Source organism: Lampris incognitus, chromosome 17 (genome assembly GCF_029633865.1).
Source record: "Lampris incognitus isolate fLamInc1 chromosome 17, fLamInc1.hap2, whole genome shotgun sequence".
Taxonomy (NCBI): domain Eukaryota; kingdom Metazoa; phylum Chordata; class Actinopteri; order Lampriformes; family Lampridae; genus Lampris; species Lampris incognitus.
In genome coordinates, this window is record NC_079227.1 from 7645186 (window position 1) to 7662877 (window position 17692).

At 45.4% G+C, this 17692-nt stretch overlaps 1 protein-coding gene across 1 annotated transcript; it reads right to left on the minus strand.

Annotated features, from left to right (window-relative positions):
• Window positions 1-4589: 4589 nt before the first annotated feature.
• patl2 (PAT1 homolog 2) lies at window positions 4590-17332 on the minus strand. Its single transcript, XM_056297604.1, has 17 exons — window positions 17200-17332; window positions 16882-17111; window positions 16707-16772; window positions 16167-16340; window positions 15994-16062; window positions 15078-15175; window positions 13791-13868; window positions 11240-11363; window positions 8598-8715; window positions 8254-8360; window positions 8121-8174; window positions 7898-8040; window positions 6798-6954; window positions 6516-6659; window positions 5985-6082; window positions 4720-4860; window positions 4590-4623 (listed from the first exon to the last, which is right to left on the minus strand). Exons 1-17 carry the CDS (start codon window positions 17330-17332, stop codon window positions 4590-4592), a joined length of 1968 nt encoding a protein of 655 aa, XP_056153579.1.
• Between the last annotated feature and the right edge of the window lie 360 nt (window positions 17333-17692).

The following is a 17692-nucleotide window of genomic DNA, read 5'->3' on the forward strand; positions in this document are numbered from 1 at the left end:
TAACCCGTGGGTTGTGCGTCCAAACTAGCTACCAGGCTGGATTATGGATGGGTGCATCTGGAAAACAGTGTAGTTTTTATTATTAGTATTATTTCGGGCCATTCTAGATTGTTATTTTAAAGTGACTTTAACCAGTAATACACACAAAGCCGTCGGGGCACTTGCCAGTTCTGCGCGTGCCCATATAAAACTCTCAACAAATGCCTTATAAAGGTTATTGCTGTGCATTACATTTTTCTTAAATACACTAAATAAAATGAATGTAATCATACAACAGGCTACTCAACAGCTAGTAGTAGCCCGCTAACCTTGGCTGTCAGGCTAGTAACGTTAGCTGCGTGCTACACTGCACGCTCTGGGTGTTAGCCAGCCTGAGCATCCCACCAGCTAACCCTAGCCACTGCCCATTAGCGGAGAAGCGATTCAAACAGTTTGTACTCAAACAGTATCCATTTTAAACTCAATTCAACTTATTCATTTACACAGATATTTAATAAGTGCTTAGCTAGCTACATGACCTGCAACGACACATCGCTAGCTAACGTTAGCTAAATGCTTAGAGCCACTTGACATTTCGAATGTATTTTCTCCATACCGGTAACAGTTATACGCACGCTCGCTGGATTCTTCGATACATTAAGTTTGACAGACAACATTGAATAAAACCTTAGAAAAGACAACTAACCTTTTAAAGTATCTTCTTACCGCTGTCGCAGTATCTTCTACGTCTTCTTTCCGTTTTATGGCGGATTGCGATCTCAAAAACGACACGAAGAAGACCAACGTCCGGTTTTCTGTCAACCGCGGAGGTCACGTAATGTTCCTGTCAACTGCGGAGGTGACTTGCGGAGGTCCGCCATCTTGTCCGCAGCCAGATGCGTCTCCTGTAGTCGCTGCGATACGTTACTTTTACTTTTAAATTTGTTTTATGGTGTACGGGCCATGGCACGCGTTAATGGCCACGGCTACTGTCTGACTTTCTGTCAGTTTGGAATTATATTCTAGAGAATATTACAGCTAGTACAGCACTGGTTCTGATTGTTATGCAACCGATTTGTTTCTTGGGGTTTTTTTTATGGTCCTCCGCAGCCACCGTAGATCAGTTTGGTTCACCGTTTTTAGGGTAAAGACGTTTCCTGAGCGCCGTACGACTGAAAACACTAAAGTTTAAACCATTAAGACCACTGTCTGTGTTATAACATAGTGCCGCACTCCTGTTCCAAGTGTAATTATGTGCAGGATGGAACCGTTTTTTTGTAAATGTCATGTCGAGAAGATGTTTGTGCTAATCGCTAATTTTGCGGTATGAGCGAGCTAGCTTACCCTGCCATCGCTAAAAAAGGCTAAAAGTGTGTAGTTGCGGGCTAATCACTAATGTAAACTACTAATAAGACACGTTAGCCCCCTAGCTAACGGATCTGAGACTTTAGCCGAGCGATTAGTGCCGTCGCCTTGTGGTGCAGTACACCTCGTATCGAGTCCCGCACCGGGCCAAAAAAATAACCGGTTACACTAATTTCTTCTTGATAGAGGCAGCTGGAGTTTATTTTATTTTATATTTCATTCATGAGCCAATAAGTGCTTTGGAAACCGATTAGTTTTGTTCGGTGTTTTTAGGAAAATAAATGGGAGCAATCTTGTTCTGCCCCAACCGCCACCTGGAGTCCTGTTCCCTGTCTGTCTTCCCGACCTCGTACACGTCACTTGACACAACGCAGAGACCTTCCTAAGGCTCGCCGCCTGAAAGAGGGTTACATCTTATTTGTGTTTTGTTATTGTAACCGGTTATTTTCTTGCCCGGTGCGGGATTCGATACGGCGTGTACTGCACCACAATGCGACACCACTAACCGCTCGACTACAGGGTCAGACCCGTTAGCTAGGGGCTAATGTGTCTTATCAGTAGTTTACATTATATTTGATTACTATGCAAGTGTCCCAGTTTAGATGGTTTGTACTGTGTCTGGGGTAAACTGCCACCAGTTGAGACCGACGAATTTGTTGTGATTTCCTCACCTGGGTTATTGAGCATGCATAAAGATATAAATTAATGCCACTATCAGAACCTCAAAGATTAACGTGACACATGAAAAATTAACATAGCGAACGTTAGCTAGCTAGTGTAAACCACTAATAACGTTAGTCCCTAGCAAACGGGTCTGACGCTTTAGCCGAGCGGTTAGTGATGTCGCCTTATGGTGCAGCACACCTCGTATCGAATCCCACACCGGGCAAGAAAATAACCGGTTACACTCGCCAGCTAAATGTTCAGTGCAACTTACTTCGGTGTGCTTGCGGAGGTTGGAAGAGGAGTTTTAAAAAGCCGATATCTCGGCGTTTTTCGGGAGGCACAGCGAACACCATCATGTAACTTGCTTTTTTAGATTTTGGTATTAAAAGTGTGGCCAGGGACTGTCGCTGGACGCTGCCTCCTGATCCGGTTGCTCCGTCGTCATCATCGGGGGGCGCTTGTTTGGCGTCTGCAGGAGAGGGGCTCTTCCCCCTCCCCGACACCCATTCCCCGCATTTTGAGCAGACTACTTGTAACGAAGGCATAAATGGCAAATGTAATGAAGTAAAAAGTCGATTACTGGCTCTAAAATACACTCGAGTAAAGAGAAGTACGGTTTTTTAAAAAAGGAATGGAAGTACTCAGTCCTTAAAAAACTTCTTACTCGTGCGTTATTTGTAACGCGTTACTTATAACACGTTACAAATAACCGGTAGTAACGCGTTACTTGTAACGCGTTACTACCCGCCCCTGCCTAGAGACACAATACTGTGTGTTGGAACGCCAAAAGTCACCAAAAACGTATTGTCGGCCATGTTGCAGGATAAGAACGCTGCGGGTAGGAGGCCGGATGTGGGTGTGTCCTGACGCCAGGCCACATGCAAACTCCACACAGAGGACGACCCGGGACGACCCACCAAGGTCGGACTACCCCTGGGCTCGAACCCAGGATCTTCTCGCTGTGAGGTGACCGCGCTAACCACTGCGCCAGCGTGCCGCCTGATTGTCAACCGTAACTACATATTTCACTGTTTAGTTTAATTATTAGTTTGTATGTGTTAAAAGATATGCAAAGTTAAATAATAAAAACGCCTGATTTGTCCCCGTACTAACAGCAGACCGAGTTTGACCACGTCCACATTCTCCTAGGTCTTCACGCTCAGTCACCCCCCCCCCCCCCCCCCGTGTGCCTTGATCCGGTCTCTGCACCTGGTCCTTCACAGTGACGCACAGCTGACAGCGTGCGCACCCTGCACGCGCATTTACGACAAATAACGAGTACGCGTGACAATGGCGAGACAGACAAAAAATATGTAGTGGTACAAACAGCGACCTCGTGTGGGGGGGTAGTGGTGAACCAAAGAGAGGGAGGGGGGCCTCGGGAAGCCTGGAATTAAAAGTTTTTGGTTGGCACATTTTTATTTCTAACTAATTAGTGTCATAACTTCGGTTAAAACTTGCTCGATACAGCGGTTGAAACTCAGAAAATAGTGGAGGCTCTCTGGGGCCCCTCTCACCCCTCACCAAAGGTGCAAAATGGTTCAGTCCGCCCCTCACGAGCGTCTCTCTCCATGCAGCTCATCTAGTCCTGCTGCGAGCGCTGACACAAGCACATAGTCCTGTCTTTCCCAAACAAAGCCAAATCTGGGTCCCAGAGAAGTGCACATTTACAGGGGAACAAACATCATGGGTGTCAGCATCAGTACCCTAACACGCATCACAGTTTGAAGGGATACTGGACATTTTCTCAATCACTGCAAGATAGTTAAGTTAGGTTAAAGTAGATTAATGTACTGTGATTGTAAATGATATATACAGTATGCTAGAACCAAAAAAAAAAAAAAAGTGATGCGTGAGAGACAAAAGAAAGGGGCCCACAGAGACTGCTCACGTATAGGGCCCAGAATTCTGTGCTACACGTCTGAGTGCAAGCATTCACTGCTGAGGCAGTTTGCTCAGATAGTCGGATGACAGTTCACACTGACAGTCGTATCTATCATATTCTAGTACCACATATGAGTGGCCCAAGTCTGATGGGGGGGGGGGGGTTGCATCCACACGGCTCATAAAAAAAAAAAACCAAACTCGTGGCAAATAAATGTGATTTGGATCACATTCTGCTTGTCATGTGAATGCAGTGTAAGTGTGTGAATATAACCTTCTTGCATTTGAAGTTCAAACGTCTTGAGCTTTTTTGAAAGAATTTTATTCATGTTGCAGTGCTGTACAAGAGTTTATTTTACATTATCCGTTTCCAAATCAACTAAAACGATTTATTCAAACGAACATTTAAACCATGAAAACATTTAAACCAGGAAAAACAATTTTAAATTAAGGGAAACAGTTTGGAGACAATGCAAACAAAAAAACAAGAACAAAAAAAGTGAGCAGGGGAAAAATGTGTTTTTTTAAACACAAATCGAAGGGATCACACAGCCGGTGTGTTTTTGAGAACTCTTGGGAGTTTCTCATGGCTCCCCTCTACAACCAACCCCATACTGAAGGTCTACAACCAAACCCCATACTGAAGGTCTACAACCAAACCCCATACTGAAGGTCTGAGCTTCGAATCCTTGACCCTATGATGGAAGAGCCAGGAAACCTGTAGCAGATCTGGAGTAAAAAGAATCCAAACAACTTAATATTCTTCTGGAGCAACTAAAACACTTCCAAGTCAAACCCAGTGATGGCCAAGGCCAGCGGACTCACTCCATGTTGTTCTTCAGTTGATGGATGGTGCACTTGTCCACGTAGCGGCAGAACAGGGTCAGGAGGTTGGATGGGAGGAGGAGGGGCTCCACCAGGGAACACTGGGACAGCTGACCCGCAACCTGGAAGATCATGTCTGTCCTGTGGATGAAAAAGGTGTGCTCATTTGACAACAGATTCTAGCCACTTAACAAGCAACAACTTCCATGTTCAGAAACGCCTTCCCTTCCATCTTTCACCCCCCCCCGCTCCTTTCTCCATTTCATACTCAATCCATTAACTATTAACTTTATGCCACCCCCATTATATTCGGCCAATTACCCTACTCTTTCAAGCCGTCCCGGTCGCTGCTCCACCCCCTCTGCTGATCCAGGGAGGGCTGCAGACTACCACATGGTTCCTCCAATACATGTGGAGTCGCCAGCCGCTACTTCTCACCTGACAGTGAGAAGTTTCGCCAGGGGGATGTAGCCCCAGGGAGGATCACACTGTTCCCCCTCCTCCCTGAACAGACACCTTGACAGACCAGAGGCAGCACTAGACCCACATCCGGCTTCCCACCCGCAGACACAGCCAATTTTGTCTGCAGGGACGCCCAAACAAGCCGGAGGTAACGGGGATTCGAACCGGCGATCCCTGTGTTGGTAGGCGACGGAATAGATCGCTACACTACCCTGATGCCCCCACTTCATGCTTTTCTTTCATGTACCTTTAATCTATAGCACTTCTGAAAACTGGGGTTATAAACGAACTGTAAATGCATTAAGTTGGAACACCCAGAAACTGAAGAGACAATCCTGAAGATAAATGCAGTGGCGTTTAGCCATTCACGTCATGGAGCCATTCAAAATGCAACAAAATACTGTGCTGTTGTGTCTGCACCTTCCCTACTATCAAACGATCCCCCCACCCCCCCCCCAAAAAAAACCATGGTTTTAGCCATTGATGTAGCATCTGTTGGTAAAGATCTACCAGCTTGTTCCGTCATATCTGCTGGTTAGCTGCAATGACTTCAAACTCAATCTGCTCCCCTTCTGCATCCAGCTGCCATGTTGAAGACATTAAACACTATACGCCGTTAACATTTTCCCCGGAAAAGTCCTGACAGTAACAATTAAACCACACAAGTGTTGGTGTTTTGGATAAGCCATCATGTTAAATAACCCAGCAATAATAAGCATCAAATATAGTCGCTTGCAAGTAAATTCAAGAGGATTTTTAAATAGGTTTTTATGCATGAGTATTTGGGCTGGAGAGCCATATACCATGTTTCAAAGTCTCCAATGCTGGGCTCCAGAGGGACACCTGAGGACAGCAGCGTCTCTCCTTGGGAAAGAAGGGTGTAGAGTAACGACAGGCCAAACTGAGGACAGAAATCAGGACGGCCACATTAAGATTAAGCCAAAACTGAGTAAAAGACAACTAAAAGACAGCGCATCAGTGTTGCTCAAGTATAAACGACGCCGACACAGCCAGGGGTCCGTGGCCCTACGGAGATATGGAGTGGCTCCCAGCAGAGTGATGGGAACTCAGACATACAGACATCAATCAGACACCAGCTGTTTATTATTTCCTCATTGCTCAAGTAGGTCCTCCCATCGGGCGGAAAATGTCTGCAGTGAAATCAGTTGCTGCAGTGAATGAACCTGCACAAACATGGCTCATGTCACTTGGGTGCCCCCATAGGCTACATCAGGTAAAGGTACTCACAGCATACCTTGATCCCCTGTTGAGTCAATGAGTAACAGGTTCACAGAAATATTTCACAGAGCAAAGGCGCTGTTGGAACCACAGACCTTGTTCTGACAAACCAACGCAAGACACTCGTAGGTCGCCACAGACTCTGATGACATCGTCAAGTCTCTGAGGACCTTGGTGAGCTGACTGAAGGTCAGGACTCCAATTACAGTTTGCAGAGGGGTGTAGAGCACCGGGAGAGACTGGAAAAGGGACGTGATGGGAAAACAAAAACTGTTCACACACTGCTTTATACCGAAATTCCTTTCATAGATGAATGCATTAATAAGAAAAAATGTATCCACTAGTTGGGAAAACATGAACCTTACGGCACCTCCTACCTCATCCATGTCTCTGCTCATCAGGGTAGGTAGCTGAGCGCTGACCACATACAGGATTTCCAGTGCAGAATCATGGTCCAAGAATGGGAGAAGTCGGGCAAGAAGCTTCTTGCCTTTGGGGATCAGCAAACAAGACAGAAACTCGACACCCGTCTCCCTAAAATAAAGCAATTAAACGTGTTTATGCATGCTCAATAATCCAGGTCAGTTGAGACTGAAGAGGTCACTGAGATGAGTAATGAAACGTTTCTCTCAATAGACATGCCCAGATGAGCCGATTCAACTTTCTGTGATAAACTGATTAAAGTCACTCTTCATCACTGGGGGATCCATAACACAAGATTTAGGCTGACAAAGTCAAAGAATCATGTACTCTTTAAAATATGGGATTTTTCTTTATATTGCTCTACCCTTCTGCTTCTGGTGTGGGAAGATGGCGGTGCGAATTCACGTTTGCAGCGGCTTAATCCAGTACCGGTGTGGGAAGATGGTGGCGCAAATTTACATTTGCGGTGGCCTCACCCAGTACCGTCCATGCATGTGGAGTTTGCTGTGTGGAGTTTGCATGTTCTCCTCGTGTATGTGGTGGGTTTTCTCCGGGCGCTCCGGTTTCCCCCACCATCAAAAGACATGCATATTAGAGTTAATACGCCTGTCTGAGGCATGGCAAGACGAACTGGAGTTGGTCCCTGGGCACTGCATGGCCGCTGCCCACTGCTCCTAGCTACGCAGCTAGGATGGGTTAAATGCAGAGAGGGATTTCCCCACAGGGATTAATATAGTATATAAATTTAAAAAACAAAAGAATAACTTCCCTTCAGTCATGGTCATGACGCAAAAGGCTACACACCATTTCATTTCTCTCAGGTAATTCCTAATAGTCCATAACCATTAAGAAGGAGGTACTACCAAAGTCTTCATGACTTGGGATTTTGTTGATTAGCCATCGTCTTAAACAACAACAAAAAAAATGTTTGCATGAAAATTCTTTAACTAACTTGTCTGTCACCGATCATTGTGTAAATCTACTTGTCACTTCACAAATCTTGTTGTGAAAGTCTTTGTTTCAATGCATTTATACAGCGAGGAGCAGAACTCACAGGGCGTCATGGTGCTGCAGCTGGGTGAAGATTTGCTCCACCTTCCTTCGGGGATTTTCTGTCAGTCTTTGTTCTGTGGTTTCAGCCACCACCGTGGTATTCATCCTGTCTGCCTCTTCTACCTCCAGAAGTACTAGGAACATCTGGAGAATAGGGGAGGTATGACTGACCGTCCTGACTGGAGAAGACAATGGAAAGTATCACAACGGAACAGACATTTTACCTCTTCGATTTTTTTCAGGACCTCCAATCGTTGGCGGCTGTTGTCTTTGTGTTCCTGTAGATTGAAAGGTCAGTGTAATAACTAGCACGGCAAAGGAAATTCAGCTTTCAGGTACCAAACTAAAGAGTTTCACCTCTTGTTGACTTTGAACTGAAGCCGCATGAACAGCACTGATGGCACGACGAGGGGAGTTGCAGGTTGACACAGCAACCTGACCCAACGAGCCCTCGATGTGCACCACTGTTTAAAAAAAGTTGGAAAGGAGTTCATAAAAACAGGAAGTTTATGGACATACATTTTAGATAATCTAAAATTTTAGTTTTTAAGATTGTCCATTAGCTAGAAATCAGAGGCTCGAACCCTGCTGAAGTCTCCTTCAGCTAGACACCCTTTAGCCAGTCCCTACAAGTTCCAAAGCTGCCATTTTGTAGCCGGCCATCCCACCCTGTGTGGGCAGCACTTTATCAGTCAAGTAACCTGGTGTATAGGGGCCCGTTTTTGAGATGTATGGTGTGGTGAGTTTGAGCGGCTCCTTTTTGTTTCTGATGCCCAGTTCTTCTTCTGCCATCTTGGTTTCCATTCGCCGGTAGAACTCCTATGGTGAACAAGGGGGGGGGGGTTCCCCCACACAGGAAGGTGAGGAAGCAAATAGTCTACTGTTGATGTTACTGATTACATTTACAGAAAATCAAGTTATTTGGTGGAGGTCAGTGAAAACTTGAGTACATTCAAGTGACCAAAAAAATAGAAACCCTGCCCCTGCAAAAGGAGTGGGCCCTCCCTGGCAATTTGCATCAGTCTCACTACAGAGACAGGTGCATGTAACAGCAACTCCCACTTCCACACTTGTTTCACATGTGAACAGATTACAGAATGGGCTTAAAGTGTGATCTAACAGACTTTTAAAAAAAGCATGATCGTGGATACCAAGACGGTGAATTGCAGCATTGCCAGGACAGTAGAATTGTTGGGCTTTTTGAAGGTTGCAATCTAGAAAAAAAAAGCTACAATTAATGAACCAGAACAAAACATTCACTATGTGGGAGGTGGCCCTTGGTAGATGCTGGGTGGCTTGAGTCATAACATTTAATTCACCAGTCAACTGTTTGACAGTTATTACAATACAATTGTAGGTTACAGCGATCAATTTGATAAACACAATGTGTTTCACTGTCTATACCTGGTATAACGGCAAATGACCATACAAGGTTCCTCTCCTGTCTGTAGTAAACCACCAACCGAGTTCACAGTGAGCTGAGAAACATCAGCACTAGACTGTCGATGACTTGAAAAAAAGGACGTCTGGTCTGATGTATCCTGGTTCCAACTGCACCACCAAGATGATGCGGGGTGTAGCGTAAACAACAAGAGGCGATGGACCCAGCACACATGGTTACAATTGTACAGGCCATTGGGGGAGGTATAATGGTTTGGTGGGCACCCAGTTGACATAGACCGAGTCCATTAACACCTGTAGAAGATCGACTCCTTGATCCCAGAGCACACTTTAACATTGTAGCAGACCAGGTTCATCCATTCATGGCCATCATGAATGTATTTACCATTTCTTTCTAAAACACTTGCATCTCAGGTACACACTCACTTGATGCAAAGCAATCTGTTTGAACAATTCCAGTCTGGTTTTCACTCCATATACAGTACGGAGACAGCCTTGGTGAAAATCACTAATGATCTGTTGATGGCAGCTGACTTTGGGTTCTTAACCATACTTGTCCTTTTTGACCCGAGTGCAGCCTTTGATACCATCTCACATAACATCCTCCTAAAGAGATTAGCTTCCACTGAAATAACTGACACCCCCCTTGACTGGTTTAGATCATATCTCTCTGGCCGCACTCAAGTTTGTCCAACTTAGAAATTTTAGATCACAGTCCTTCCTTGTTACTACCCGTGTTCCCCAGGGCTCTGTATTGGGATCCCTCCCATTTATTATTTACCTATTACCTCTTGGCCACATTTTCAGGAAATCTGGCATTCAATTTCATTGCTATGTCGATGACACCCAACTTTGTCTATCCACCAAGCCTACCTCCACTCTTCCACCCACTTCCCTTTCAGACTGCTTACTAGAAATTAAATCCTGGTTTTCATACCACTTCCTCAAACTTAATAGTGATATAACTGAGGTCCTCTTAGTAGGTACTAAATCTACTTTGGCTAAACCTGATAGTTTTCCCCAACTATTGACAATTCTATAGTTCCTCAATCACCTCAGGTTAAGAGTCTGGGCGTCATCTTGGACAGCACATTATCTTTTGAAGCTCACATCAACAATATTACTCGGTCTGCATACTTCCACCTACGCAATAGTAATCGTTTTCGCCCGTCACTTACACCTAACAGTATTGCCATACTCATTCACACCCTGTATTGACTACTGCAATTTTATTCTCTTTTGTCTTTCCCTAAAGTGTCTTCATAAACTTCAATTGGTCCAGAATTCAGCTGCCCGTATCATTACCAGACCACCTTCGATAGATCATATCACTCCTGTTCTTCAGCAACTCCATTGGCTCCCTATTAAATACCGTATTGACTTTAAGATACTGCTTCTCACCTTTAAGGCCCTTAATAACCTAGCTCCTTCATACCTTTCTGAACTTCATATCCACACGCCCTCCCACACTCTCAGATCCTCTTCTGCTCTCCAACTGACTACACCTGCTTGACTACCATGGGGACCAGAGCCTTCAGTCATTCTGCCCCCCGCCTATGGAACGCTCTCCTACAAGACATTCGCAACATTGACTCTCTTTCAACCTTCCAATCCCATCTCAAAACATACCTTTTCAAACTGGCATATTCAGTCTAACCCACGCTTCATTGAGTTTTGTGCAGATGATGATTTTATACTTATCTGTTGTATTAATTTTTTGTCTACCCTGCTTTGTTTTGATTTTATGCTGTCTGATACAGTGCTGCTTTTTTTTCCCTTTTTTTTTTAAACTGTCCTTGAGTGCTCTGAAAGGCGCCCACAAATAACATGTATTATCATTATTAAACAGGGGTTTCAATTTTTCTGGTCACCGAGTGTAGAGTCCTGCTTTAACAGTCTGTGGACCTGGTAGTGCTAATCCTCCCGTTAAGGTTAAGTTTACCTGGTAATAGTAGTCTTCTAGGTAGGGGTTCTCACATTGAAGTTGTATCATCTGTAACCTGGTGATCCATTCCTTATCTTTGACACTCATCAGATTACAATATGGATCCCAACTCTTGGATTTCCTACAGAGAGAGAGAGAGCGCGCAATACCTCTCATCCCATATACCCTCCATTCCAAATCAGACTTTTCTATTAGGGGCACCACAACAGAGGGGAGAGGGGGACAGGCATCAAGATCATCTGCTAAATTAGCTGCATCAAAGTTAGGGGACCAATATCCCATCCTGTTGGGCAGGGGTGGATAGTAAGGAATGTGCAGATACTTCCATTTTGGTTTCTTTGAAACATTGTGATAATGTCCTTATGTCCATGTTAAACCATACCAACAAGAGAAAACTCATGGAGTTATTGTTTAACAACAAGGTGGTATTTTTTGTTCATATTTTAGGACACATCTACTACTATTTTTAGCTGCTCCCGTTAGGGGTTGCAACAGTGGATCATCTGTTTCCATCTCTCCCCGTCCTCTGCATCTTCCTCTGTCTCACCAGCATGTCCTCCTCCTCACCACATCCATAAACCTCTTCATTGGCCTTCCTTTTTTACATTTCCCTGGCAGCTCCATATTCAGCATCCTTCTCCCAATATACCCAGCATCTCTCCTCCACATGTCCAAACCATCTCAGTCTTGCCTCTCTTCCTTTGTCTCCAAACCGTCCAGCCTGAGTTGTCCCTTTAATATACTCGTTCATAATCCTGTCCATCACTCCTAATGAAAATCTTAGCATCTTCAACTCTGCCACTTCCAGCTCCACCTCCCGTCTTCATCAGTGCCACTGTCTCCAAACCATATAACATAGCTAGTCTCACAAACATCTTGTAAACCTTCCCTTTAACTCTTGCTGGTAACCTTGTCCCAAATCACTCCTGACACCCTCCTCCACCCAGCCTGCACTCTCTTCTTCACCTCTCTTCTGCACTCCCCGTTACTTTGAACAGTTGACCCCAAGTATTTGAGCTCATCCGCCTTCCATCAACTCTCCTCCTTGCATCCTCACCACTCCACTGTCCTCCATCTCATTCACGCATATGTATTCAGGTTTGCTCCTACTGACTTTCATTCCTTTTCTCTCCAGTGCATACTTCCACCTCCCCAGGCTCTCAACCTAAACCCTACTCTCACTACAGATCACAATGTCATCCACGAAGACTCCTGCTGGATCTTGTCCATCAACCTGTCCATCACCATTGCAAACAAGAAAGGGCACCGAGCCAATCCTTGATGTTATCCCATCTCCACCTTGAACCCATCTGTCATTCCAACTGCATACCTCACCACTGTCACACTTCTCTCATACATATCCTGCACCACTCCTACATACTTCTCTGCCACTCCCGACTTCCTCATACAATACTACACCTCTTCTCTTGGCACACTGTCATATGCTTTCTCCAACTCCACAAAGACAGTGTAATGCCTTCTGGCCTTCTCTATACTTCTCCATCAACATTCTCAAAGCAAACATCACATTTGTAGTGCTCTTTCGTGTTTTTAGGCCACGTCTACTACTACTACCTTCCGCTGCTCCAGTTAGGGGTCGCCACAGCGGATCATCAGTTTCCATTTCTTCCAGTCCTCTGCATCTTCCTCTGTCACACCACACCATCTGTAGTGCTCTTTCATGGCATGAAACCATTGCTTGGTAATAATCACCTCTCTTCTTAACCTAGCTTCTATTACTCTTTCCCATATCTTCATGCTGTGGGCTGATCCAACTTTATACCTCAGTAGTTGCTATAGTTCTGCACATCGCCCTTATTCTTGAAAATCCGTACCAGTATGCTTCTTCTCCACTCCTCAGGCATCCTTTGACTTTCCAAGATTGTGTTAAAAACTCCAATGCCATCTCTCCTAAACATCTCCATGCCTCCACAGGTATGTCATCAAGACCAACTGCCTTTCCACTCTTCATAGCTCCTTGCTAATCCACCGCACTTCCCGATTCATTATCCCCATATCATCCTTCTCTCCCCCTCATTTTCTTCATTCATCAGCCCCTCAAAGTACTCCTTCCACCTTCTCAGCAAATTTCCATCTCTATCACTGATCGTCCATACCTGCTGCACATCCTTCCCAGCTCGGCCCGTCTAGCAAATCGGTACAAGTCCTTTTCTCCTTCCTTAGTGTCTAACCTCTAATACAGCTCACCAGACACCTTTTCCTTTGCCAACTCTCTCTTCGCTGCATCTCCTTGTACTCCTGTCTACTTTCTTCATCTCTCCGACTATCCCACTTCTTTTCCAACCTCTTCCTCTGTATACTTTGCTCTACTTCTTCATTCCACCACCACATCTCCTCGTCTTCCTTCCTCTGTCCTGACGACACATCAAGTACCTTCCTAGCTGTCTCCCTCACTATTTCTGCAGTGCTTGCCCAGTCATCCAGCAACTTTTCACTACCACCTAGTGCCCGTCTTAACGCCTCACAACAGTCACACACTTAGGACACATCTACTATAACTTTAAAAAAAAAAAAGTGAGGTAGCAACCTGTGCCTCGTCTCTTGTTTCTGGTTGAGAAATCGTCGCCTGTGTTCAGGGTGGAGCTGAGTGACCGGACCAGGGTACCTGTTGGTTAGATTGGCAAACAGAACCAGTGTTCATCTTAAAAGCATGCTGGATGTAGGTGGTCTCTGTTCATTACACCCTGATGGTGTTGTACACTGAATTATTAAATGAGCACTTTATTCCAGCATGTTAAATGGTTTGGGTTTTTAGCAGGTCTTCACACAAAACAAAACAAACAGAAAATTCAGCAATAATTTAAATTCCTTTCAGATTGATCTCGCCACTCTTCCATTTCCTGATGTTCTGTCCACAATATTTTTTTTTTTTTTTTTAAATCACCAGGAGGGTTTGATCCAAAAAACGTGGTTTAATATGTGGTTACGAGCTGTAAAAGGATGCATCCGAGTCCAGATATACTGTAACAAGGCTTCCTGTCGAGAGCTAATCTCTTAGAATTCTTATAGATGAGCTTGACAGATAAGATAGTTTTATTAGGGACTGGGGAAATGGCGTGATCTTCCTCTGCCTCCATCGTCTTTGAAAATTATTCAGAAATAGGACATTTGTGAAGGGGTGTCATTCATACCCTTTTTTCACGCGAGACATGTCTGGATAAAACTGCCTGGTCACTTAAGCGTTCAGAATTGCAAGCCAATAGCAGGGGTGCAATGTTGGCAAATTTATTACAAGGCAAGCAAATACGTTTGGACAAGTGTTAGGGTTTTATCCAGGACTGATGTCTTTCATTGATATGAAGCCACCACATTAAACCCCCCCCCCCCCAATTGTATCTGGCCAATTACCCCACTCTTCTGAGCCGTCCCAGTTGCTGCTCCACCCCCTCTGCTGATCCAGGGAGGGCTGCAAACTACCACATGCCTCAACCGATACATGTGGAGTCGCCAGCCGCTTCTTTTCACCTGACAGGAGTTTCGCCAGGGGGACGTAGCGCATGGGAGGATCACGCTATTCCGCCCAGTTCCCCCCCCGAAAAGGTGCCCCGACCAACCAGAGGAGGCACTAGTGCAGCAACCAGGACACATACCCACATCCGGCTTCCCACCCGCAGACACAGCCAATTGTGTCTATAGGGATGCCCGACTAAGCCGGAGGCAACACGGGGTCGAGCCACCGATCCCCGTTTTGGTAGGCAACGGAATAGACCACTGGAAGCCCCAGCCACCACATTTTTAAGTTTATCACTCAACACAATGAAGTTTGTATTTTGTATCGAACTACTCCGATTATTCTTCAGACAAACTGACAGACCTGAAATGCTGAACTGAATTGGACAAGGGGCTGTAGAAAGATGAGGGTCTTGGCGAGTGTGCGCCGAAGCGGAGCTGCATCATCTTGGGGGTGAGAGGCTGAAGAAAAAGGACAGTTGAAGTTCACTGATTAAGAGCCAAAGAACTCCAGGACAACAAAGATGATTCATTTAAAATCCTTCAGGAAGCCAACAGAACTTCTATATCTGACATTTCAGACTTAATAATTTCAATGGGAAAGACGACCAAGGGGACATCTCTGCATATACCTACAGGCCATTTCTCAGTGTCTGCTGTTCAATAGCAGATCAATCTGATTTACCGTGTAATGACCACGGATGACCAGACTCACTAGCCTTTGGCTAATGGGTCGGACCCTTTAGTTGACTGGTTAGTGCGGTCGATTCCCAGCTGCGGCGGATTCCCAACCGCCCCCTGAATTTGCTACATTGGTGTCAGAAGTAGGATGGTGAGGCCCACTGATTGTTACACTACCCCCCTCCTTCGGGAAGCAAGTCCCTATGCTTCAGCATATCAGCTCCCTCACGCGTCTGGGCTCGCACGCTTCCGATGGCCTCACCATCCCACTTCCGACACCAATGTAGCGAATTCAGGGGCCAGCCGGGAATCAAACTCAGGTAACCCAGACCACGGGCGACCACGCTAACCAGTCAACTAAAGGGTCCGACATGTTAGCCAAGGGCTAGCGAGTCTAGTCATCCATGGTCGTTACACATGCAGCACTCATTTACAAGGAAGATATCAAATGCCAGTTGCCTCCAGGAACCACAGAGGAAGGATGTAGGAATAATGCCCATAGAAGTTTAGCCAATGGCAACGTTTTATTCAACTGAGCTGCTTTTTGGATGGTAAATCATCCCGTTAAGTACACACACACACACACCAAAAGTAAAGACCTGATTATTGACTGGTTGTGGGGATAAAGGTTGCTGTGAGATGCACGGTGACCCTGGTGTTGTATTCATCTGTAAGAGAAAACAGCACATCTTCAATATTTGCTGGGAAATGTGAGTGGGGAAACCAGACATCTGTATTTTAAAAGTGCGATATCAAATTTAGTAAAAGTCACCATAGGAAAGACCTGAGTTAGGCTTCTTTGACCAAAGGGTCTATTTGAGTAGGGTCTCCTGGGGTCCCCTCTCCCTCTGAGAGAGGACCAAGGATGCATTGAGTCCAGGAAGTTGGAGGGCATACGATGACGTCTGCCCCCGTTACCATCAATCACACACACTATTGTGTTATGCTATGAGAAAAAAGAACGACATTACAGTTTGTTTGTTTTTAAACGCATGAACATGACCTCGAAGTATTGCTGGTCCTCTTTTTTGCCTGGTAGTTAATAACTGTCCCCCAGGTCTAAAAAAACAAAAAACAAAACCTCCCAGATCAGATAGCTGGATACCTAACAGAATAGAAAACTCAACGTCAGGGGATTCTGAGGACCAGATATAAAAACCATTGAGTTACACTTGTTCATCAAGATTAACCTGTAGTATTCATCCAAAAGTTGTCCTGTTTTCCTGTATAATGGATCCATCCACTATGAAAAAGCAAAGCACCATAAACCAGTTTTTTTTTTTTTTTTAAAAGCAAGAATCTGGACACTCACAGCATCTGAATCAAAGACATCCCCAGACACAGCAGACCCACAATCCACTATTGCAGTGTCAAGGCTCTTGGAACAGAGAACATCAGTAAGCCATCACAACAAACTTTGCACTGTTATCAGCACCATGTGCCCCTTGTAGAAAAAAAAACAACAACTAAAAATGAGTCTGCGTTACCTTCAGGCTAATTTTCCCTTCTACAATGCTCATCACAGCCGGGTCCTCAAACATGCGAGCCCTGCCCTTCCCAGCCCACTGGACCTTGCCTCTCTGCCCCAAAGGGCCGTTGGTCAGGGCCCGGGTCCTCCATTTTTGAGGGGAGGGTGGAGGTGGTGGGGTTGGTGCTGGCAGCAGAGGCTGTAGGAAACCGTTACTAGGATCTTCTCCTGGGTTCTCTCCATCTAAATCTAAGTCAGAGGGCAGATTTCCAATTTATTTCAAAAGGGGGGTGGGGGGGGGACAAAAAAAAAAAAGTAAATTAAATAACAAACTTACCCATCCCAAAAGTTTCATCGTTGTAGAGGTTTTTCTCTTCATCCTCCTCGGCCATCACCTGTAGGAGTCCGCAGTTCATATCAACGTCCTCTTCTTCACTCCAGCTTTCATACAACTCTGACCACTGGGTCATGCTCCCCGGCTGCTGGACAGACGGATGGAGGGGGACAACATTGCAGTCGAGTGACGGCATGACTACAGAAGCCAACAAAAACTGTTATTGCATATTTCAGCGTATGCTTGGTTATTAAACAACAGTACACATAAAATGGGCAGTACGCAGACATGTCAGATGGTGCTGGAAATTTGCTGCATGCTTTGAGATATTGGCAAAACTACCACAACACGGGGGGGGGGGGGCGTGGTGGTCTATTCCATTGCCTACCAACACGAGGATGGCCAGTTCGAATCCCGCGTTACCTCCGGCTTGGTTGGATGTCCCTACAGACAATTGGCCGTGTCTGCAGGTGGGAAGCCGGATGCGGGTATGTGT

Excerpts from the sequence above, each read along its gene's own strand:
- patl2 (XM_056297604.1), bottom strand. The coding sequence starts at position 17,332 with ATGACCCAGTGGTCAGAGTTGTATGAAAGCTGGAGTGAAGAAGAGGAC. Across the intron at positions 16,773-16,881 it reads AAGGGAAAATTAGCCTGAAG|AGCCTTGACACTGCAATAGT; the intron begins GTAACGCAGACT and ends CTCTGTTCCAAG. Across the intron at positions 11,364-13,790 it reads AAACAAGAGACGAGGCACAG|GAAATCCAAGAGTTGGGATC; the intron begins GTTGCTACCTCA and ends CTCTCTCTGTAG.